Source organism: Hypanus sabinus, chromosome 21 (genome assembly GCF_030144855.1).
Source record: "Hypanus sabinus isolate sHypSab1 chromosome 21, sHypSab1.hap1, whole genome shotgun sequence".
NCBI classification, from domain to species: Eukaryota; Metazoa; Chordata; class Chondrichthyes; order Myliobatiformes; family Dasyatidae; genus Hypanus; species Hypanus sabinus.
This window is the reverse complement of record NC_082726.1, coordinates 37284643-37310103: the sequence shown is the minus strand read 5'-3', so window position 1 is coordinate 37310103 and position 25461 is coordinate 37284643. Positions and strand designations below refer to the sequence as shown.

At 40.3% G+C, this 25461-nt stretch overlaps 1 protein-coding gene across 6 annotated transcripts in view; it reads right to left on the bottom strand.

Annotated features, from left to right (window-relative positions):
- Positions 1–25461, bottom strand: part of LOC132378966 (paladin-like) — a 278270-nt gene that overhangs the window by 78136 nt on the left and 174673 nt on the right. Inside the window, exon 20 of one of the 6 annotated variants that reach the window (XM_059946360.1) lies at positions 20075–20149. The exons of the other annotated variants lie outside the window; for them this stretch is intronic. Coding sequence (XP_059802343.1) covers positions 20111–20149 — 39 coding nt within the window. The 3' untranslated portion in view covers positions 20075–20110. The remainder of the gene's footprint in view (positions 1–20074; positions 20150–25461) is intronic. 6 annotated transcript variants of the gene reach the window in all.

Here is a 25461-nt window from a genome sequence, read left to right as displayed (position 1 = left end):
CTGTGCTCAAATCCTTTTGCTATGAATGCCAACATAACATTTGCCTTTTTCACCGCCTGCTGTACCTGCATGCCCACCTTCAATGACTGGTGTACAATGACACCCAGGTCTCGTTGCATCTCCCCTTTTCATAATCGGCCACCATGCAGATAATAATCTGTTTTCCTGTTCTTGCAACCAAAGTGGATAACCTCACATTTATCCACATTAAATTGCATCTGCCATGAATTTGCCCACTCACTCAACCTATCCAAGTCACTCTGCATCCTCTTAGCATCCTCCTCACAGCTAACACCACCGCCCAGCTTCGTGTCATCCGCAAACTTGGAGATGCTGCATTTAATTCCCTTGCCTAAATCATTAATATATATTGTAAACAACTGGGGTCCCAGCACTGAGCCTTCCTGTACCCCACTAGTCACTGCCAGCCATTCTGAAAAGGTCCCATTTACTTCCACTCTTTGCTTCCTGTCTGCCAACCAATTCTCTATCCACATCAATATCATACCCCCAATACCATGTGCTTTAAGTTTGCACACTAATCTCTTGTGTGGGACCTTGTCAAAAGCCTTTTGAAAATCTAATTATACCACATCCACTGGCTCCCCCCTATCCACTCTACTAGTTACATCTTCAAAAAATTCTATAAGATTCGTCAGACATGATTTTCCATTCACAAATCCATGCTGACTTTGTCCGATGATTTCACTTCTTTCCAAATGTGCTGTTATCACATCTTTGATAACCGACTCTAGCATTTTCCCCACCACTGATGTCAGACTAACCAGTCTATAATTCCCCAGTTTCTCTCTCCCTCCTTTTTTAAAAAGTGGGGTTACATTAGCCACCCTCTAATCCTCAGGAACTAATCCAGAATCTAAGGAGTTTTGAAAAATTATCACTAATGTATCCACTATTTCTTGGGCTACTTCCTTAAGCACTCTGGGATGCAGACCATCTGGCCCTGGGGATTTATCTGCCTTTAATCCCTTCAATTTACCTAACACCACTTCCCTACTAACATGTATTTCCCTCAGTTCCTCCATCTCACTAGACCCTCGGTCCCTTACTATTTCCAGAAGATTATTTATGTCCTCCTTAGTGAAGACAGAACCAAAGTAGTTATTCAATTGGTCTGCCATGTCTTTGTTCCCTATGATCAATTCACCTGTTTCTGACTGTAAAGGACCTACATTTGTCTTGACCAATCTTTTTCTTTTCACGTATTTATAAAAACTTTTACAGCCAGTTTTTATGTTTCCTGCCAGCTTTCTCTCATAATCTTTTTTCCCTTTCCTAATTAAGCCATTTGTCCTCCTCTGCTGGTCTCTGAATTTCTCCCAGTCCTCAAGTGTGCTGCATTTTTTTGCTAATTTATACGTTTCGTCTTTGGACTTGATACTATCCCTAATTTCCCTTGTCAGCCACAGGTGCACTACCTTCCCTGGTTTATTCTTTTGCCAAACTGGGATGAACAATTGTTGTAGTTCATCCATGCGATCTTTAAATGCTTGCCATTGCATATCCACCGTCAACCCTTTAAGTATCATTTGTCAGTCTATCTTAGCTAATTCACGTCTCATACCTTCAAAGTTACCCTTCTTTAAGTTCAGAACCTTTGCTTCTGAATTAACTATGTCACTCTCCATCTTAATTAAGAATTCCACCATATTATGGTCACTCTTACCCAAGGGGCCTCGCACGACAAGATTGCTAACTAACCCTTCCTCAATGGCCTGCACTCTAGTTGGTTCCATGACATATTGGTTCAGAAAACCATCCTGCATACATTCCAAGAAATCCTCTTCCTCAGCACCCTTACCAATTTGGTTCACCCAATCTATATGCAGATTGAAGTCGCCCATTATAACTACTGTTCCTTTATTGCACTCATTTCTAATTTCCTGTTTAATGCCATCCCCAACCTCATTTCTACAGTTAGGTGGCCTGTACACAACTCCCACCAGCGTTTTCTGCCCCTTAGTGTTATGCAGCTCTACCCATATCGATTCCACATCCTCCAGGCTAATGTCCTTTCTTTCTATTGCGTTAATCTCCTCTCTCACCAGCAATGCTACCCCACCTCCTTTTCTTTCCTGTCTATCCCTCCTGAATATTGAATATCCCTGGATGTTGAGCTCCCATCCTTGGTCAGACTGGAGCCATGCTAGGTTTCTTGAAACATTCAAGAAATATTCTTACAATTGCTAGGTTGGAAACACCATCCCTTGCAGTAATCTGTACTGGTGCCTTCCAATGGCCACCTCCAAGAAAGTTCAACTGCCTCCCTAATGTAATAATTACTGAAGCCCCATTATCAACATTCTTCTGATCCCCAGGACCAGAAACATAACTGTGGCAAGCATCGAAATACCTTGGCTGTGAACGGAAGTCAAAAAGCTGGATTCCTGCAGCAGGCAGCTCAGTTGCTGACTGAACCCCCACACCTCCCCTATAGATTTACTTTACTTTGAAGTGTAAATGAAAACTCTTTTTACCTGAATAAGTACTGCACAAATAGCGCTCACTTTTGGAATTATACTTTGAACACCGAAAGGTTAACACAATTTTAAGAAAATGTTCTAAAAATGTATAATCAGCCTATTTCATTTGCACCTTAACCTTCTGTGCAGTCCCTTGTGGTTGAAAATAACTTCCTTCCACTCTCGTTCAGAGCAGTGGAAGACAGCCATGCATGCATTCTGTCTCTCAGCATTTAGCAACATTCATCCACCCATCAATCCTGACCAGATTTCCAGTCTCTGCTGTTGAAAAGCATCCCCATGGTGTTACCTGTCTGATGCAGTAATAGATTTATGCCAAACGTACTGCTTAGTGTTGAGGCCACTTCAGTCTCATCTGACCACACGACCTTATTCTACATCTTCACAGTATCCTCTAAGTGAGGCAATGCAAAGCTTTTATGGGCAAGGATACACTTCTTTTTAGCCGGCATTCTTCCATAAATACCCTTATTGTACAATGTCTTAGAAATTGCAGAGCTATGAACTTCATCTCCAATTGTAGCCTCTAACTTCTGCAGCTCACTCAGAGTGACTGCTGGCATCACAGTCATTACAAGTGCCATTCTGCTCTGATGACTACATTTAGACGGGTGGCCTGTCTTAGGCAGTGTGACTGTGATTTCATATTTTTTCACTTTTTCACTTTTTCACAATGAACTGCACTGATGTATGTTCAGTGCCTTTGAGATGGGCTTGTACCCTTCCTCAGATTTGTGCTTCTCTATTATCATTTTCTTGATTTGTCTTGAATGCTATTTGTCTTCATTTTGGTTTGGACTTTGAAAATCTACCATACTGTTGAACATAAAAGAGAGAGGGTCTATTTACTCCTATGAATTCATTGAAAACAGGCGAACCTTCAATTTTCTACATCAGCAAATTGGGCAAGTTGATACAGTATTGCACCTGAGGAATGTTAGCATTGTAATTACAAAGGGTGATGAATATTTCTTCTGCCTCACAATTTTGGTTTTTAATTTTTAGTAAATTGTAGACAGGTTTTGTATTTTTTCTTTCAATTCAACATAATGCACAACGTTTTGAGGATTAGCTCTACAAATCTCACTTCAATATATTTTCAATTTAGTAAATAAAGAAAGTAAAATGAGAAAATAGTTGTGGGATCTGAATACTTTTCAAGACTGTACAGTCTGACTACACACATAACACAAATGCAAATGGCCATGCCCAAACCCCCTTTCTTAACCCTCCTCAACCTTTCCTTCTTATACTCCACTCACACTTTCTCCTTTCCTTTCCCTCTTGACTCTGCCACTTGCCAACCCCAACAACATTGGTCTTCTTTCACTCTTCAGCTCTCTGCAATCATTCTTTCCCAACGTGAAGCTGCAATCCTGTGATTTGCCAGGCTTCCTCCACCTGTCTCAGCAACTACACTGTCTGATCTGTAGCCAAGTCTGCCCGCCCTTGAATTTCTGCCATAAAATCTTGTAAGAAATTTTACCTACATGACTCATGCTGCTTGAAAAAAATCAGGAGATTACTGTCTCCCAGTTTCCCAGCCTCCAAGAGGTCGTGATTTGGAGGCTTGTGTGCCTCAATGACCTGGAGAGCTATTCTGACTGGAGTCAGGGCTTTCTGCTTTAGTGTTTGGTAGTATTGACCATGCCAAACAGATCAAGCGGTAGAAGCCAGACTAAGAGTGGTTCACTGGTCCTCCAGGTTTTGGGGTTCAGCTCAGAGTAAACAATCCTGACCGGTGAAACAAAGCTGTTATAGAAACAGCAATCTACATCTGAGTGAGACAGTATTCCTGAGTCTCCTCCGGAACTTAAGTGACTGACAGAAGTGAAAACCGAGCTACTGACACGATGAGGGAAGGCTGAACACCTCCAGAGAAGGAGGACCTTCATTGCTGCCCAAAATGCCAGCAGCATAATGGGCAGTAGAGTTTCCCAGCCAATGGAGGCAGGTTGCATCAGCGGGGACAAGAGCATTTCTTTCAACTCCGTCATTTTTCAGCAGACAGGATGATCCTAAACTCACCACTTTCTATGCTGTCCCTAAACTCAGAGCACCCATGTCTCCTGCACTTCCTATAAAACCACAGGATTTCTGTCTCTTGCATTTGCTTCAAATCCACAGGTTCACTGTTTCCACCACTACCTTGAAACTCAAAGGGCTTCTTCTTCCAATAGTTATAAACCCACAGCAGTTGTCGGCATAGACAAATAAGCCAAAGGGCTGGTTTCTGTGCTGTATGACTATCACTCATTTCCTTTACCACCAGTACACCATCATATGTATTAGCTAAAAAGTCCACTGCAAAAAATCAGAGATTTTCCCAACACCTAAAAGGACAAGTTTCCACACAAGAACACCAATTATTACAAGTTACCATCCAAGCTACAGTTACCTCCTTATATATTTATAAGATATACATCTGATACTTCATTACCACTGGAGCAAAATCTGAAAATTTTCTCCCAAGAACATCATGTCAGTACCTTTAGAAGAAAGAAAACAATCTTTCAAAAAGACCACTCACCACCATCTTCTCTTGAGCAAACAGTAATGCACAAAAGAAATGCTGGCTAGCCAGAAACACTCACATCCCCCAGGGCCTTAATCCAAAAGAAAATTGAAAAAGCTCACTAGGTAAACTCAGAACCAGTGCAGTTGTCATCTAGAACTAGCTTTCGTTTTGAGCATTTCAAACCAAAGTGCTAACAAAAAATATTTTCCCCAGTCTTTCTGCTGCACTCAGACCTTTCAATTGCCCTATCCCCAAGAAATCTGAGAAGACATTTTTTAATAATGCATATAACGCAAAGAAAAGGAAATCTCACATTCCAGAAACAAATTCACACAGGACTCATCTCATTATCCCAGTTCTACAAATCACCTTGGAACTTTATGTCATAACCACCAGCATTCTTTAAACCATAGTGAAGGAAAAACATCAACACAAAATATTTCTCTTCAAGGTGCACCATTTCTTTTGAAAATCAATTTAAGTACGATCATTGCCTTATGTTGGTAATAGGAACCTTCTCAACTAATGCAATCAGTATGCTGTTAATATGATAATTTTTAAAAATTGTTTTAGTTCTAAAATAGATTTTCGGTGCAAGAATTGACCATTTTAAAAATAGCTTTCTGTGAATAGCTATCTGCTTTATTTGCAGTTAACTCTGAAAATCTGCGAAACCTAGACTGCCCTCATGCAAACTGCTTCTAAAGAAAGGCTATGTAAGTTTATTTAAATACCTGCCTGAGTTTGTACACACATATGTGTAGCATTCCAGGTTGCTATGGCCCTCCACTGCTAAGAATTTCTCACAAGTTTTCCAGTGATAAAATTGGCAGGAGCTATAAAAAATTCTGTCCTTTAGATTCAATATCTTTCTGTACAAAAAGTATTGGTCTGAAATTTACAGGATGGTCTCAAAACCAATATATACAGTGAAATGTGCCAGCTCACATTTCTGTTACATTCCAGTAACATTTTTAATGGGTTATATATGTGACACCATTTAGGCTATCTTCAAAAACAACATTTTGCTGGCTCAGCACTCTGCGTCAAACTGGATTTTGATCAAGTGTTCCTTCTCTTCAAACTAGGCTTTGTGGTGTACTGAAAAATGGCCAGCAATTCTCAGGAAAACAAATCGCTGATCATTTTTCCAGTGACTCAATCCCATGTCTGTTTCATGTAGCACCAGAAATATATCAAGATATCAGTCTGCAGCAACTGCAATCAGCTGTTCTTCTCCAGTTGCTAATTACAGAAAGAAAGCCCTGCACACTGATAGGCTTTGTTAAGTGATGTTGCACAGAATAGCAGCTGGGAGTTTGCTAGACTGAATAAGTCTCATATTTTACAAAATTGCAATAACTTTGCCTTTCTCACATTACAAGGCCTTCAATAACACTCCATTTCACCACTTCCCCTCCCAATTTACAATGCACTGATTTTATTGTGTTAATACCCATTACCAAGAACATATAAAAATGGTGGACTGGAAAATAAACAGTTCATGCTTTCAGTCATGGATCAGTGGATGCACACTAACCTCTCAGGAAAATTTGACCTCATAATTCAGCATGGCTTTCCAGTGTGTTGAGGAGGGGCTGTATTGTCACAAGTGATGTCCTTTGGATGTGAAACTAACTCAAGACTTCATCTGCCCTCTTAAGAGAATGCAAAAATACCTAAGGCACTACTTAAAGTTAAAAGATCTGTATAGTTGGCAAAAAAAACGCTGCAACAACTCGCCAAGTTCTTGGATAGCACCGGGAAAGCTCCCACATCTACCTAGAAGTACATTGGACAACAGAGTTTCCACAAGTTCCCTACAATGTCACATAACATCCTGACTTTGACATATTTCAGTTACTTTTTCATCACTGAATGAAAATCCTCAAACTCCTACTCAAAGATCACTATACCACACAAGAATTGCCAACAGTGACCTACAACAATCACGGACAAGTATCTTGGTCTCCATCCCATCATTCCTTACATTATTATCATTTGCTGGTTATTGACATTCATTTACCTGGGTATTTCTTGGTGCATTTTACATCACTCAACAACTCTCAAGCTTCTTGTACAGAAATAGGCAATTCTCTGAAGGATATTGATTTAATATTGGACAACTTAATTTCCAACTAAATACAGAATGTAGTTGGGGTTGAACCTTACACAAATACAACAGAAGAGGTAGTGAATGCTTGATAGAAGAATAAATGGTCTGCATTCTAAAAGAGTGCAGTCGTTTATAGACAGAAAATCCTTTCAGGTGACACTCAACATTAAAGATGCTGAATATTTCATGAATGTTGTTTCGGTAATAGCGCAATTCTTCACTGTTTTAGATTCTTTGAGACATTCAGCATGGAAACCTTCCCTTTGGTTTATTGAATCCACGTTGATCATTAACCATCTATTTGCATGAAACCTCTATTAATCCCACTTTTATTCTTCCCAGATTCTTATCTTCTCCTCCCTCCTCCACTACTGTTCCTCTCCCTAGACACTACTGATTGCCCACACACACTAGGGTCAATTTATAGTGGTCATTAACCCATGAACTAGGAGGAAACCAGAGCACCAGGAGGCAACCCAAGCAGTCATAAGAAAAACTCCACATAGCATCCAAAGTCAGGGTCAAACCCAGGTCTCAGGCTATATATATGGTAGTAGCTCTGTTGACTAGGTCAATCCATTTTAAGTTATTTTCTCATCAAAGGTAGGAAATTTTGCTAATAAATGCAGTGTTCAGTTTCACTGGTAATTTCTCAAAACTTTACTTTTCTTTCTTCTGATGAACCTTTAAATTGTTACCCAACCTTGTTTCACTTTTAATGAATGCTCTTTCTTTACCCATGTTCTCTGGCTTATTAATTGTTTCTAGGATCTTCTGTTTAGAATTATAATTTCATAATTTTATAATTCATTTCATGTTTATAATTCATATTTTCAGTAGCCACTATTTTTTGTTTTTGAATAATTTTGGAATGGCACTTTTGCAACTAAATGAGAAAAATGTGTGATCCCATTCACACCAGGGCTGAAGAATCCAATGCACCTTACACAAATGTAACGATATACAACACAAGCTAGCAGAAGTTGTGAAGTCGTTCAGTAAAAGAATATATGGTTCAGTGTTCTAAAAGGGTGCTATAGATTACAGACTGAAAATCCTTTTAGCTTTGACAACATCCTCAGCATTATTGATCCTGAGAATTTCAAATAAAGCTACAATTTAACCTTACAATCACAAGGTTCATTTTTTAAACAGGAACTGTTCCAATGATTTTGTAAAGTAGTCTTTTAAAGACCTTGCTGGAGTATAAATGCTTCATAGTCTAGCTAAAGAGGGAGTAGGTTATATTAGTTTCCTGCAAAATGTATATGAAACAGAATCCAAATACTGTTGCCAAAGAGCACACGTTGTCATTTATTGGAATTTAGAAGCTTTGGGGTGAAAAAGCCACTATAAGTTACCACTTAATTGTTTTCCATGCCCAGATAACAGACTTTGAAGTAGTAATTCATCCAAAACCAAACAACTACTATCATTTAATAATTTAATTTAAATACACTTTCCAAGATGGAAAACAGACACATTCTGTTGAAATACTGAAAGAAACTAGTAATTTTAGGTACACACAAAATACTGGAGGAATTCAACGGGTCAAGCATCTATAGAAGGAAATGAACAGCCAGGGTTTCAACCCAAGACAGAATCAGAATCAGGTTTAATACCACCAGCATATGCCGTGAAATTTGTTAACTTTGTGGCAGCATTTCAATGCAATACGTGATAATAAAGAGAAAAAGAAAACTGTGAATCGCAGTGTGTGTATATACATAAAGCAGTTAAATAAGTAGTGTACAAAAATAGGAAATTTTTAAAAAAGTAATGAGGTAGCGCTCAAGGGTTCAATGTACATTCAGAACTCTGATGGCAGAGGAGAAGAAACTGTTCCTGAATTGTTCAATGTGTCCCTTCAGGCTTCTGTACATCCTTCCTGAAGGTAGCAATGTGAAGAGTGCATGTCCTGGGTGATGGAGGTCCACCCAAAATGTTGTTTACTCATTTACTCATTTTTCTTCATAGATATTGCCTGATCTGTTGAGTTTGTATGTGGTGCTCAAGATCTCCAACATCTACAGAATCTCTTATATCTCAGCAATTTTAGATAAGTGAACTCTTAAATGATGAAAGCATATAGTTAAATTAAGGGAATGATGTTTCATGCAGTTTAAAATAAGGGCGCATCACATATTGAATCTATCATCAAGCAAGTATATCTACAAATAAAAATGAAATTTCAGAGTAACTACACCCAGGAAATTAAATTCTCTATTTTTTTTTCAGAGCCAGAGGCATAACCAAGGCTTAACGTATCCCATTCAAATGTGATTGCCAATAATTCAACAAGGCTTAAAATTTTTAATTGATTTTACAATTCCCATTGGTGAGCTTCATGCACTTCCCGCCTCAATTCTATGATTTCTACCTCCCTGAAAACCTTCACACTACTCTATCCCGGGATCGTCTAATTGGAGAGATTCTTATCTCCATTCTAGGTCGTCTGCTTGCCAATACACTCCAATCATTCCACTCCACCTCTAGTTCCCACCCAGAGACCACCAGCCCTAGGGTCTGATGGAGATTCTAACTGTTCACTCAGCATCCCCCAGCTGTCTTCTAGACCAGCAGTTGTGGTTGAAGTCAGCACTCTCTCCTTTGCAGGGTGTACAGTACATTAAGGAAAGAGTACAGTCCACCTCAGTAGATCTTAGACTTAATCAAATGCACTTTACTGTTTAAGAGTTAACCTGATTTTTGCAATGAGTTCCCCAGAATGTAGTATTTAGTCACTGCTGAAATATTATGTAAAGACCTTTCCATACATTTTTGGCTCAACAGCAACACCTGTGGAAACCAGCTTGTGTAATGGATGAGTCCAGTTATATAGTGGAAAGGATTTTGGTTCCAAGAAAGGATGTGCATTCTATCCACTATGGACTCCATAATCTATAAATAATTACTTAGAAATAATATTAAAGATTTTATATTTTAAATTATTTGAAATAATGTTTGAGATGAATATTTTCTACCTACAGAAATTAATTTTCATTGTCATGAATATTGATGATACTTTTGGAACAAATCCCACATATTTAAGTTATTATTTCTATCTTCCATCAATAATTTAACTATGTTCTTCTATCTATAAAAAACATATACAGAAAGGATCCTCTTCCCACCCAACCGTGTGAGCATAACTAAAATACAAGGATAACAATGCCATCTCGGTGATTCTATGAGATGAATTTCAGAAATCTCCCACCACTATTGCCATGCAATTTTTGTTTTATATGGTATTTATAATGCTATGTTTAGCCTATTAGCAACATATCATAGACCAACAGTTCTTCAATATATAAAAACGTATGTGGAAGCAGCATGTGTATATGAGATCTACACTGTGGTCTATTCACAATGAATACCATTTCATAGAGTCATAGAACACTACAGCCTACAAACAGCCCTTTCAGCCCATCTAGTCTATGCTAAACTGTTCATCTGCCTAGTCCCATCGACCTGTACCCTGATCATAGCTCTACCTACCCCTCCCATCCACACACTTATCCATCTTTCTGTTAAATGTTGAGATCAAACCTTCATCTACCACTTCTGCCGGCACTCATTCCCCACTCACACCATGCTTTGGAGTGATGAAGTTAACCTTAAACTTTTCAGCTTTCATCCTTAACCTATGGCGTCTAGTTGTGGTCACAACCTTGATGGAAAAAGCCTGGTTGTATTTACCCTATCTCTATCCCTCATGATTTTGTCTACCTCTCCCAAATCTCCTCTTATTCCTACGCTCCAGGGAGTAAAATCCTAGCCTATTCAACCTTTCCCAGAAACGCTGGTCCACAAGTCCTGACAACATCCTTGTAAATTTTCTGTGCACTCTTTCAATCTTATAGACATCCTAATGTCCTGTTTTCAGACATGTTACAATCAGAAAACCTGAGCTTCTGTATGTGCATACCAAAAAGCACTTACTTGATCTAAGCGATACAAGGAGGATAAACTTTCTTTGTCTATGAAAAAGGATCTAGTGCTTTCCCGGTGTGTGTAATGAATAAACTCTTCTCAGGCTTCCAGCTGGGTACGAATATCGATTTTAACTGATGTCGAAACGACATGTCGAACATGTCAGTTAATATCCATACCTGTACTTGGAAGCCCAAGAAAAATTTATTTTCCTTGGCAGTATTCTGCACAGATAAGAGCTCTTAAAATCTAGAACTGCATTTTTAAGAAGAGGAGCTGGGCAAGTCTGCCCTCCGGTATGGGGCTAGATATGTAGTCAAGGTGGATACGTAAACAAGAGAAAGTTGGGTGGATATGTAGTCTGGCACTGTGTAGAGTACAGTACCATCAGAGCAAGGGTTGTAATCAACAAGATCCTCCTCAGAAAGCTGAAGTAAATCTTTTCTTCTAAGAGATTCTACCAGCAGACCGGGAGGTGAGGAATCCTTTAACAGGGCGTCATCCTCTGCGCGAGTCGAGATTAGTCAGACTTCTCTGCAGTGACCATTTACTGATTTATCTTAAAGACAACTCAGAGCCTTCAGTGTTTTCATTGAATTATAAGATCTGAAGCAAAATTTTTAAATGGCAGTGAGTTCTGTTTGGGATGACTTGCAAAGTGTACATCAGAGAGAATAGAACAGAAAACTTATTTCCACAACAGGATCCCAGCTGAATAAATAAATAGCAGCTCGGCATTCCAATCTCTGCATGGCTGTGTGCATGCCGCAAAGCCAGACTCAGAGCAGATGATTGGAACATGAAATTTTAAATTCAGATTCACTCGTACGCTATTTCACTTTTAAGATGACTCAATTTGTGTGGTGTCTGGCGCAGTAAGGGTTGTCGAGCAACCGGTAGGAGCAAGTATTTGGCTCACAGGCAGGATGCAATGAGGTGTTGGAGACATGACAGGTGGCAGCACTGAGGAGGGGCTTGAAGGACAGCCACCATATGTCCACACGTATGTGAACTTCTCAATAGTCTGCCACTCGCTGAGGCAGGCATCACCAGCTACAGGCCTGGTTCAAAGTGTCCCCTGTCACAAGATATGAAGGCAAAATCATGTCTGTCCAGCAGAAGCCAGATGATAGAGTAATAAAACACAGCAGGCCAAACTCATCAATGAGTAACATGGTCCCAACAAGCTTGTTCCAATTGCCCTTGTCTGGCCCACTTCTCTAAACCCTTATTATCCATTCACTTATCCAAATATCTTTTAAATGTTGCTAAAAGCTTACGCTGAAACAAGATGGCAGTGAATTGTTTAACAGACCTTTGCTATGGATAAAATTTAGTAATCGTTTATTACTTCAACTTGCGTTTGACATCATTATAACATCTAGCAAGCTCTCGTAAGAAAGTCCCCAGTTTTGCAGAAAATGACTGCTTGGAAATTTAATCTTTAACATTTAAAAGGTATATTTTGCAATAGAATTTTTAGGCTATTGACTGGCTTTACTTCAAATTCCTCCTCCCACCCCCAAAACACACACTATTTTGTTTATATAACAGTTTGAACTTCTTAAATAAGTAGTTATTTATATATAAGAAAAGGGGGATCCATAGGTCTGATGGGAAAGCACAGAACTGACTTTTTTTTACTTCATGAATTTACCACTGTGTTCTTTTACCAATATCTGTGAGGCTGGTCCTAGAATAAAAGTACTTTTATCAAGCCCAAATCTTCAGCTGGATGGCAACAACATACTGCTAACTGCTCAACCACAATGAAGTTTTAAATTCATAGATTATAACAATGCCATTAGACGCAAACAACCCATTTCTATGTTTACCCATTTTACAAGCAAATAGTTCTGGTGCTACTCAGCATGACCCTTTTCCACAGCCCTGCTTTTCTCATGGCCCATTAATGACTCCATCTGTTCTTTTAGTGTAGTTTCCAACAATGGAGTCGACAAAATGCCTTGTGCCATTTGAGAATCAGGGTTCCTGTTCTTACTGCACTGGCCACATGCACTCAGTTCTTCCTGGGAGGTATACAGATCTCTCTCTCTCTCTACACTACATACAGTACATTCCTCTTTACTTGGACAGCATCAGCTGGGCCTCATCATTGTCTTTCATTATAGTCCGCCAGCTGTTAAGGCTCTCAGTTATTCAAAAACTGTTGTGTCTCTGTGGCATCATTAAGTGAAGGAATATGGAATTAAAAGGCAAGAGAAAAGTTGTTGATTTAATCATATCCAGTGTTCTAAGTCAATAAAGGAGCTCAATAAACTTATCTCTATATTGACAGCATTATTTATCAAGCTAAACGGTACTTGAATTCCAGAGAGAGAGTAGAGTGAGAAGAAGATAGCTGTCTCTAACCTCACACAGGGTTGGAGCCCAGCTTTTCTCACAGGATTGGGAAGTGCCTCGTTTTAAAAGGATGATTTGAATACAGAACGCACCTTCATGCATTCCGTGTCATTACAGGGGATTTCAACCAGGCCAGCTTGAAGAAGCCTCTGAACAACTACCACCTGTGGAATCAGAGGAGCCAAAATACTTGACCACTGTTATACCACCATCAAGAATGGTTACCGTGCTATCCCATACCCACATTTTTCTAAGTCCAATCACCTAGCTGTTCTTCTATTTGCAGCCTATAGGCAGACTCTAGCAACAATGGTAATGACCATGGTCAAGAGAGGAGGAGGAGTCCTTACAAGGCTGCTTTGAGTGAGTGGACCGGACAGTATTTAGGGGTTCATCTTCAAATCTGAATGAACATGCCACTGTTGACACCAACTTCATTAAGACCTGTGTGGATGAGTATGTGGCTTTGGGAATATACTGGACATCCCCATACCAAACACCATGAATGAACCAAGAGATTCATAGTCTGCTAAGGGCTAGATCTGTGGCATTCAAGACCAGTGATCCAGATATATACAAGACATTCAGATTTTACCTATGGAAGCTGATTTTTAAGAGTGGAAAAACAATTCCATTTGAGGTGGAATCGGATCCACATCAGCTCAGGCAGGGTTTGCAGACTATTACTTGCTACAAAGCAAGACCTAACATCATGAATGGAAGTGATGCTTCACTCCCAGATAAGCTTAATGCCTTTTTATACACACTTTAAAAGGGAGAAAAAAACTACACTTTTGTGATCTCTGCCTTGGAGGCTGACGTCAAAACATCTTTCAAGAGGGTGAACCCTTGCAGGGCATTAGGCCCTGATGGTGTACTTCAGAGGGCACTGAAAACCTGTGCCACTCAGCTAGCGGGAGTGTTCAAAAACATCTTCAATCTCTCACTACTGCATTTGGAGCTCCCCACCTGATTTAAAAGTGTTACAGTCATACCAGTGCCGAAAAAAATCAACCTCAATTGCTATCAGCCAGTGGCACTCACATCTAGTGTGATGAAGTGCCTTGAGAGGTTAGTCATGGCCAGAATAAACTCCTGCCTAAGCAAGGGCCTGGATCTGCTGCAATTTGCCTATCACTACAATACAGTGGATGCAATCTCACTAACTCACCACTTGGCACTGGATCATCAGGATAATAGTAATACCAATGTCAGGTTGCTGTTTATTGATTACAGCTTAGAGTTGAACACAATCATTGCCTCAGTTCTTATAAATGAGCTCCAAAATCTGGGCCTCTGTACCTCCCTCTGTACCTGGATCTTTGACTTCCTCACTGGAAGACCACAGACAGTGCAGATTGGAAATAATATCTCATCCTTCAAGACCATCAACATTGGTGCACCTCAGGGATGCATGTTTAGCCCACTGCTCTGGGCCTGTACCCGCTAGAGTTTAGAAGAATGAGAGGAGACCTTATCGTAACCTATCGATCATTGAAAGGCCTAGACAGAGTGGATGTAGAGAGGGTATTTCCTATAGTAGGTGAGTCTCAGATCAGAGGGGACAACTTCAGAATAGAGGAATATCCATTTAGGTGAAGGAATTTTTTAGCCTTAGGGTGGTGAATCTGTGGAATTTATTGTCATGGATGGCTGTGGAGGCCAAGCCATTGAGTATATTTAAAGCAAAGGTTTATAGATTCTTTATTAGCTAGGTCAAATGTTACAGGGAGAAGGCAGGAGAAGCGGATTGAGAGGGATAATAAATCAGCCATGAATCAGCAATGGCAGAGCAGACTTGATCAGCTGAGTGGCCTAATTTTATTCCTATGTCTTATGGTCCTATGGGTTTTAAGTACTATTTAAAAAGACTGAAAGTGCTAGATTAATCTTTTGCTCCATCAGCCCACAAGTACTTTGCTACTGCTTGAGAGGTCAAAACCTTATGCATAGGTTGGCAGGCATACTTCCACTCACTACCTGCCAGAGTATAAGAGCACTGCCTGATTAAATACTAAAGCCCAGTTCAAATTATATTGTTCTTTGTCTGAGATACTTTACCTGTGCAGACACTGCCAAGGAATGAAATCAAGGAAGTTAGCTATTTTTGGATACCATGATGATAGTTTCAAAGTCAGATTTTTTGAAGACTTGCAGCACAGTCAATATTCAGAACTTTTCAACTGAAAAGAAAATATTCTTTTCAATGCAGTCATACTTATTGGACATGTTACTCAGTAATGCAAGTATTCCTGTCTCCATCAGATGAGATGTATTTTCCAGATACTCTACAGCACAATTAATAATCAATGCCATTTAAGTTACTCTTGTTGCTATGGAGGAAGTCACTCATAATCTGGGAAAGTGATTCTCTCAGTCTGAATTTCTCAGACAATCTCGATATTTAGAGGTCCAAGTACCGGCCTAAAAATGATCAAATTATGGTATCGACCCAGCCACTACAGAAACAAGTAGTACATATTTCCTAGGCTTGAACTGCTTAGACTAATTCCATAAGACCAGAAAATAAACAAATATTGTGCAGGATATCACACCTTCCCCAGTGATCAAATATTTTACTGAAATTCAGAAGTCAACAAAATTTGATCCTAAGCATTGCTTCTAGAAATCCCTTTGATTATTATTGAATGAAAGAAAGGCCAGTAGTGGGAACAATTAAAAGGACTTTGACAGCAGGTAGGATAGTTTATGAAGTCTAATCAAGTTTATTTGCAGACAATGGGACAACGACAGCAAGCAAAGCAGCACACTTAGTTTCTATAATTGAATTGACTTTATTTCTTACATCCTTCACATACACGAGGAGTAAAAATCTTTACATTTCATCTCCATCTATGTATGCCATGTGCAATCATAATAATTTATAATAATTTATCATAAATAGAACAGTCAATGTAATATAGAGTACACTCAAGTTAGCGTGAGTTCATCAGTCTGATGGCCTGATGGAAGAAGCTGTCCCGGTGCTTGTGGGTTCTGGCTTTTATGCTGTGGCTTCCTGGATGGTAGCAGCTGGATTAGATTGTGGTTGGAATGGCTTGAGGTCCCCAATGATCCTACGGGCCCTTCTTACACACCTGTCCTTGTAAATGTCCTAAATCATGGGAAGTTCACAACTACAGATGCGCTGGGCTGTCTGCACCACTCTCTGCAGAGTCCTGCGATTAAGGGAGGTACAGTTCCCATACCATGCAATGATGCAGCCAGTCAGGATGCTCTCAATTGTGTCCTTGTAGAAAGTTCTTAGGATTTGGGGACCCATACCAAACTTCCTCAACTGTCTGAGGTGAAAGAGGCATTGTTATGCCTTTTTCACCAAACAGCTGGTGTGTATAGACCATGTGAAGTCCTTGGTGATGTGGTTGGAAATGAGGGAGCCCACTCTTACAACCTTCTGGCGATCTGACAGGAAGTCCAGGATCCAGCTTCACAAGGCAGGATCAAGGCTGAGGTCCCTGAGCCTCTTGTTGAGCCTGGATGGAACTAAGGTGTTGAATGCTGAACTGTAGTCCAAGAACAGCATTCTCACATAAGCATCCTTCTTCTCCAGATGTGTAAGGACGGTATGTAGAGCTGTGGCTATTGCATCATCTGTCGATCGGTAGTGTTGGTATGCGAATTGTAGGGGATCCAGTGTGGGTGGTAGCATGCTGCAAATGTAGTCCTTGACCAGCCTCTCAAAGCATTTGCTTATTATTGAGCTGAGTGTGACAGGACACCAGTTGTTCAGGAATGTTACCTTGGTCTTTTTTGGTACAGGGACAATGGTGGATAATTTGAAGCAGGAGGGCACTCTACATTGGGAAAGGGAGAGATTAAAAATGTCTGTAAACACACCTGCCAGTTGTACTGCACATATCCTATGTACTCGCCCTGGGATGCCGTCCTGTCCCGCAGCCTTGCGACTGTCCAGTCATTGGAAACATCTGCGTACCTCAGCCTCAGAGATGACCAGGTTGCAGGTTGTAGCAATTGCTTTCCTTGAAGGCTCAGATTTAGCAACATCAAACCGAGCTTAAAAGCAATTGAGCTCATCTGGGAGAGAGGCCGCGACGTCGGCGGCACCACAACGTTTTGGCTTTGAAGTCTGCGATGGTATGCAGCCCACGCCACAAGCCACATGTGATATTTGTTGTGAATCTTGACTCAGTCTTCTCCCTATATTGTTGTTTCGCAGCCTTGATAGCTTTGCGCAGATGATGGCTGCATAATGTATGACTGCAATACTGACCAAGTGAAGAAGATAGAACCACTACACAGTGCAATTACTGAACTTCTTTTCAGACAAATTTTTGAAGCAAAATTGCCTCCATTCATGTAGGGAAACAGAAATGGGAGGCCATTCGTTACTCCAAGTTTGCTTTACCCTTCAATTAGATCATGCTGACCTATGTCTTAATTCCATTTATCTTTTGTGTATATACCCTGATACACACCAAAATGTACCTCTCTCTGTCATGAACATTCCAAGTGATCCCCAACATCCATGCATTTTAGTTGCAGCTCCAACTATCTTTTTAGTTCAAGTCAACACAGAATGGAACATACTAATGACATTAACTAATTTGTGTTGAAATGAGAAAAATGAAGATATTGCAGTGGAATTTTGCCCATCACAATGTCAATTTTAGAGAAAGTCAAGCTTTCATTAAGCTCTGGATGTCTGCTAAAGGCAGACATCAGGTCTCCACAGCACGATCAGTTTTCCATAGCTAGCATGTATTATCCATGCAAATCAAGCATGTTGGACTTCTGCCATCCAGATTGGTTTTTAATCTGAAAATAGAATACTTCTTGCTGAATTATCTACATCCATTACTGTAATAGAGTCCTTAAAATCGCCAACACATGCAGGACTACTTTCAATATTTAGTGCAACTGTAACCAATCAATATTAGAGGATGACAAAATAGTTTATTAGGTAGTCCAAACAGCCACATCTCACTATGGGTGTGTAAATTTCACTTACGGGAATACTTTTCATATCCAGAGTATGTCTCATCATATTCTAATGGCTCCAACTACTTTTGCAAAAGTATGTTCAAAGTATAAACAATTCTAAACCCAAGGCACACAGTAGACTAAATAAACATTCTGACAACCTCTAGCTATATAACAACCAAACCACAAATGTACTGCATCGTTTAGAGTTTGATTTTCATTATTTGTCTGACTCCTCAATTTTTATGTAGAATTTATAGTGCAAAAACAAACCATTCTGTGTTTCTGCCTCCTTCACTTCTCTAGCAACATCTCCTTCCTAGAGAACTCATCTAGCATACCCCTAAATGCATTCTTTCTTTTGCCTGAACCCATGATAGAAACTTCCACACTTCCACTGAAAAGTCAGAACACAGATCCAGAGGAATTATGGAAGGATAAGGAATTATATAGATTATACAACTGTGTTTTCCTGCAGAATAGCCACTTAGAAACTGTCAGCAGGCCAAAGCAGGAGGCAGTGAGGCAGGAAGTATTTCTCACGTTTGATGAAGCTGGAGGTCTTTCAGGAGCATCTCAAAAAAAGTGCAACAATTAGATCAGTATCATTGTCCTAACTCCAATCTAGATTCTTACAAAATTCCTTGAGAATTTTACATGTAAGACCAATAGTGAAAATACAAAAGAGATTAGCCTACAAGTGTGACACACAACTCAACTCAAGAGAAAAATGAGACATCTGCTTATGTTGAACCACTATTCGAAGGAGGATGTGGGAAAGTGCAGGAGTTTTCACTACAACTGGTGGATATCCCAGGAGGAGGCTGAGCTGAGTCATTAACAACATCAAAAGTTAAATATAGAGGCAGCTGGATGGAGGGGGCAGAGAATTTGGTGGTAGGACAGGTCATTGAACAACCCCCATCATCTGGTAAGATATTCAAGGAGCCAGGATGCACGGTCAGGAGAAGTATTTTCCATGGAAGTTTAAACTTCACTGAGGTCTCATAATTGAAGCTGAAAAACAGTCCTGTGCAATTAATTTTTCTAACCATCTGGCATTTAAATAATCAAGTCAAGTCTCTATAGAACTCCACGTCTTCTTACTTTTGACTACTTAAACTCATATTTTCCTTCTTTGTCAATTAGATTAATACATTATTATCTTTATAGTTTAATATTTCCAACTATATTTTGTAATATCATCTGACTTTGTGTCATTGATAAACTTCATTCAGAGCTTTTAGTATCATCTATGCTTTAATAAATATTGTGAATATATTGTGGATCAGCACAGATTTTTTTTTTGCTGAACATCCCTAGCTATGTCCTGCTAATTGGGTACCTACCCGTCTGTTATTCCTTCTCTGTCTCCTACTGTTCAGACATTTTCCCAGTTGAGTCTATCACTTCCCTTCAATCTTAGGACCTTCAGACTTATTTAAATCTTTTTATGGGGACTTTATGAAATCTCACATGAATGTATGTTTAAGTAAAAACTACAGGCATACTTCATTAAAGAATTTTATGTGATAGGCAGGATTCAGCCTTCTCAAAATCAGTGATTTTCTGAAAAATCATAATACAGTAATCAAACAATGCTAAATTTCCTGACGAAACTATGATCATGACAAAGGTACCATTATTAAAGCTGTTGCATCATAGCTTAATCCTGACCTTGAAAGCAGCTTATATGGAACGTCCACATTGTCCTCAGGACTGCATGGGTGTCCTCCGACATGCCGCAGACGGCTGTGGAGGCAAAGTCATTGAGTATATTTAAAACGGAGGTTGATAGGTTCTTGATTAGTCAGGGCATCAAAAGTTATAGGGCGAAGGCAGGAGAATGGAATTGAGAGGGAAAATAAATAAGGTGGTAGGGTGGAGATACTTCTCTACCAAAGGAGGTTTTAGGTGCTCCTTCCCTCCGTTAGCCAGCAGGTCACCTTTGGGCAAGGCGCAGCACCTGTTTATTCCACCCTCCCCCCCACAATCAGGGTCAGATGGAGACACTGGAAACAGGTGGTAACTGGTGCATATCACAAGCCCTGGGTATGTGATCATTGATGCCATGTAGGCAATCTCTGAAGAGAATCGGTAATATTCTTTTGAGTTAGTGGTGGAGAGATGGTCACTAAACAAACTGTTAATCTGGCACAGGCTCTCCATGACCTACTAAATAAGCAGTGGAGCACCCTTTCGAACAGGCTCATTCAGCTCTGCTGTCACAAGGATTGTTACAGAAAATCTTTCCTTCCAAATATACTAAGCATATACAACAGTTCATCTCTGTCTGACAGGAGAACACATATCATAGTACAATAGTTTCTGTTTTATTCTGTTCCATTGAGGGTAGGGGAGATTCAAACAAGAGGACATGAGTTGTGAGTTAGGGGGCAAAAGTTTAGGGGTAACACGAGGGGGAACTTCTTTACTCAAAGAGTGGTAGCTGTGTGGAATGAGCTTCCAGTAGAAGTGGTAGAGGCAGGTTCAGTATCGTTATTTAAAGTAAAATTGGATAGGTATATGGACAGGAAAGGAATGTAGGGTTATGGGCTGAGTGCGGGTCAGTGGGGCTAGGTGAGAGTAAGCATTTGGCATGGACTAGAAGGGCCGAGATGGCCTGTTTCCATGCTGTAATTGTTATATGGTTATTATTTTGTACAATATTGTTGCACGTTGGTCAATTATTATTCTGTACTTTATTATTAGTTAATATTATATTTATTATTATTGCTAAGTGCATTTTAAATATTGCTGCTGTAATGAAATAATTTCCCATTCAGGATTAATAAAGTTATTATTATAATTAATGGCTGAGGTCACCCATCTTGTAAAGACACTGCGCAGAAGGTAATGCTGAACCATTTTCATTTTAAAAAATTGCCAAGAACCATCATGGTCAAAGACCATGATCAGCCACATCATTTGACACGGCACATAATGATGATGATGAATAAGTCAGCCATGATGACTTGGTGGAGCAACTCGATGGGCCGAATGGGTTGATTCTGTTCCTATGTTGTATGGTCTTCTACCAAAGACATGTGGGTTGGTAGGCTAATTGAGCATTGCAAAATGTCCCTAGCATGTGGGCCACTAATAGAACCTGGAAAGAGTTGATAGAAATGCAGCAAGAATAAAATGTGATTAGTGTAGAATTAGTGGAAATCATTATTCTTAGTAATTAGCACAGACTTGGTCGGCCAAGGTGTCTGTTTCGATGCTATACAATTCAAAACTGTAATGTTATGAATCAAAAATTATTCATTATACATGTTAAGTGCTTTTTAAACACATTTTCAAAGAAACATTGAAAACATCCTTGGATTACTTCCCTTGGGCTAGAGTGCCTTTTTCAGGAAATCTAGTATCAGGCTTGTAAATGCTATGGGCTGCCAGTTGAGGAATGATGGCTAAGTAGAGGAGGCTGACCTTGGTTCATTTATTCAACCAGTAGAGCCAGTATGTTAGTACCTCTCCATCACTTTGAGGTACCTTCTGTAGATAGTTCACCCCTCTAAAGCACACTGAGGGGTAAAATGAGTGTTTTCCACCAAATGGTGAGCTTTGACACTTAAACACTGCTCTCAGATGCCTAGGGGAAGGGGAAGACACCACTAGGAGAACAACAAAAGATGGAAACACAATAGCAACAATATGATGGGATGGTTCAGATGCAGGGATTTAACCCAAAACATTGATAATTCCTTTCCTCCCACAGGTGCTGCTTGACCAACTAAATTCTTCCAACAGTTTATTTGTTGTTGCAGATTCAACATTTGCAGTCTTATCTGTCTCCAGTGTAAACTTAATAGAATGTTCTGAGTAGCTCTAAATTTTAATACAAATGTTTAGGCTAAATATAATTTTGTCCATATTGGCTAACACAGTCAAAATTATTTTGAGGTCAGCCTATGGACTTAGAAGAAAAGCATCTACCTCCCTCCCAAAAACTCCCAACACCATCTGTGCAGTGGCTGGTTCAGCCTTCCTTTGAGGTGACCACTATCTGAGACAGATAATAAACACAAAGTACACTGCAGATGCTGTGGTCAAATCAACATGTACAAACACGCTGGAGGAACTCAGCAGGTCGGGTAGCATCCGTGGAAATGAGCAGTCAACGTTTCAGGCCGAGACCCTTCGTCAGGACTGAAGGAGGAGGGGGCAGGGGCCCTATAAAGAAGGTGGGGGGAGGGTGGGAAGGAGAAGGCTGGTAGGTGCCAGGTGAAAAACCAATCAGAGGAAAGATCAAGGGGTGGGGGAGGAGAAGCAGGGAGGGGATAGGCAGGAAAGGTGAAGAAGGAATGTAAGGGGAAGGCACTATGGGTAGTAGTAGAAGACAGAAGACAGAATCATGAGAGAGGTAATGGGCAGCTGGAAGAGGAGGCAGAGTGAAAGTGGGATAGGGAAAGGGAGAGGAAGGGAATTATTGGAAGTTGGAGGATTCGATGTTCATACCAAGAGGCTGGGTATCTGAGACAGATGTCATGTTCGAATCCCGGGGGAGGCTGGAAACATTGACTTCAATAGCCAAGTAACCCACCCGCCCACACTGAAAGAAATGGAAGAAGCTTGTTGGAAATCTGGCAGAGAAAAAAATAGAAAATAGCTCCTCCCCTGCTGCTTGGCTGGCAACACGTGGGTATAATTAATAACAGTGTGATGAAATGGTCAAAGGCCCTGGAACAGGAAAAAGTCTTCAAGCACAAATTGCAAACTCAGTTGGACCAGAGATTTTTATTCAGTTTGCCTCATTTCCATTCACCAGTACCAGTCAGTTCACAAATAAACTGCACATTCACTATTCCACAGAATCAGAAACACTGAAACAAAAGGCTTTTTCACCAATTGTATCAGTGCTGGTCAGTAAAACATTCCCTGGCCTAATCCACGTCCCAGCTCTTGGGCAAAGTTCTTCAAGCATTTGTTGATTGTGAGGAGGGTTTCTGCCTCCATTACACTTTCAGCCACTGAGTTCCAGATTCCAGATGAAACTATTTTCTTCATCTTCCTTCTAATCCTAACATTATTTTAACTATATGCCCCCGTGTGACTGCAGATCTGGTAGTTCAGTTCAGTCATGTATCAATGGAAACAAAGGATTGCACTTACAAAGCACCTCTCTTGTTCTGAAGTTTGATATAATTAATAAGTAGGAAAATATTTTAGAAGGTCAGTCACTCTCACTGTTGCCTGATCACATTCTTGACATTTCCCCACAATTACTTCTACCAAATTCATAGTTATACCAAGTTTCTTCGGTGTATTTGGATTTCACCATTTTGGATACTGTTGTAGGGGATTACCTCCCAGGAGAATGTCACAGAAACCAGGTTACTGGCACTGAGCATGGGTATGAGGTGCAGAAGAGAAAGAGGGAGAACAGGGGTGCAGTAGTGATAGGGGACTCAATAGTTAGAGAAACAATCAAGAAACAGGACACCTGGATGCTATGTTGCCTTCCAGATGCCAGGGTCAGGGGCGTCATGGATCACATCCGTTTTGGGGAGGGAGGGAGAGCAGCCAGATGTCTTTGTCTATTTAAAGCAGAAAGGAACATCACAAATCCTAAAGGTTATGTTGCCTGCCTAGTGCCAGTTTAAATAGTTCCTGAGAGTGGGGTCCTTGCTGCCTCACAGCTCTCATGACCCGGGTTCAACCCTGAACTTGAGAACTGTCTGAATGGAGCTTGTACATTCTCCCTGTAACTGCACGAGCTTCCCCCCCCCCACCCCCAGCTGCTCCAGTTTCCTCCCACATCCCAATGACATGTAGGTTGGTAAATTAATTGGCTACTGTGAGCTGTCCGTAGTACGTGGTAGAATCTGAGGAGGTAATAGGAAAGCAGAGAAAAATAAAATGGTAGCAGTGTAGATTTGTGTAAAAGTGTGGATTAAGTGGGCTTTAAAGCTTGTTTCCATGATCTGACTCCAGTTCTATCCATGTCTTTGTTTCCCAAATGTGAAATAAAGGAGTACAAAAAAGTAGGGTCTAATTAGCAAGCAGAATCAACAGACATTTCCTGCATCACTACCTAACAACAAGAACAGTTTGGCAGAGGGCATATGATCAGAGTAGAATGTATAGTCCAAGAAGCTGTACAGAAGAGAGGGTTTATGAATAATGGGATTAGGATTTTGAAAGTAGTAGGCTATTAAAAAAAATGTTAATACAAACCATGGCACAGAACTAGATTGCTGTAAAACTTATCTAGGTCAGTACTGTCCTCCGCGGGAAGATACTTCTGTCCTTACTTAGTCTGGCTTTTATATGACTCCAGACCCACCAATGTAGATAACTCTCAACTGCTCTAGCAAGTCATTCCGCTGTCCCGTGCCTGGCACGTTAAACATAGAAAAATTAAAACCAGATATCTTGACATCAGTGGACCAATAAGAGACTGCAGTTGCTGTAACCCGGAGCAACAAACAACATGGTGGAGGAGACTCCTCAATACTGAGCTCAAATCTCATGAAGTCCCATGGCATCAGATGAAATGTGGACTAAGAGGCCTTGTCCTCATTAACCCTGCATTCTTCCTCAGCTGATGGATCAGTGTTCGTCCACAACAACTAGAGGAGGCAATGAAAGCACAAGAGCATAGATGTCATCACCAAGAATGGTTTAGTAGCACGACTACTAACCAAGCCAGCTGAATCCTGGACCTGAAGAGATTGTGAGTGAACCAATATAAGGGATGGACCTATGAGGGATGGGAGATGGAGAGGAAAGCCTCATCCTCACCTGCCCACCTGTGGCAGATGCACCTGTCTGTTATGGGAGTGGAAAAGTTGACTGCTGCACGCTCCTTGTGGAGATGAACTCTCATCTCCACAGAGAAGACACTTTACATTGTTAATGAAAATCAAAAAACATTACTATAAATGCTAACAGGAAATTCTGGAAAAACTCAGCATCTGTGGAAAGAAAAGCTCCTGGAGCCTTCATTATAACTGAAAAAGAGAGACGAACTTGTTTCTTATAATGCTAGGTACAAATCCAGATTGATGGAGACTTCTAGTAGTGACTGACCAGATTTGGTGAATTACATGATTGGT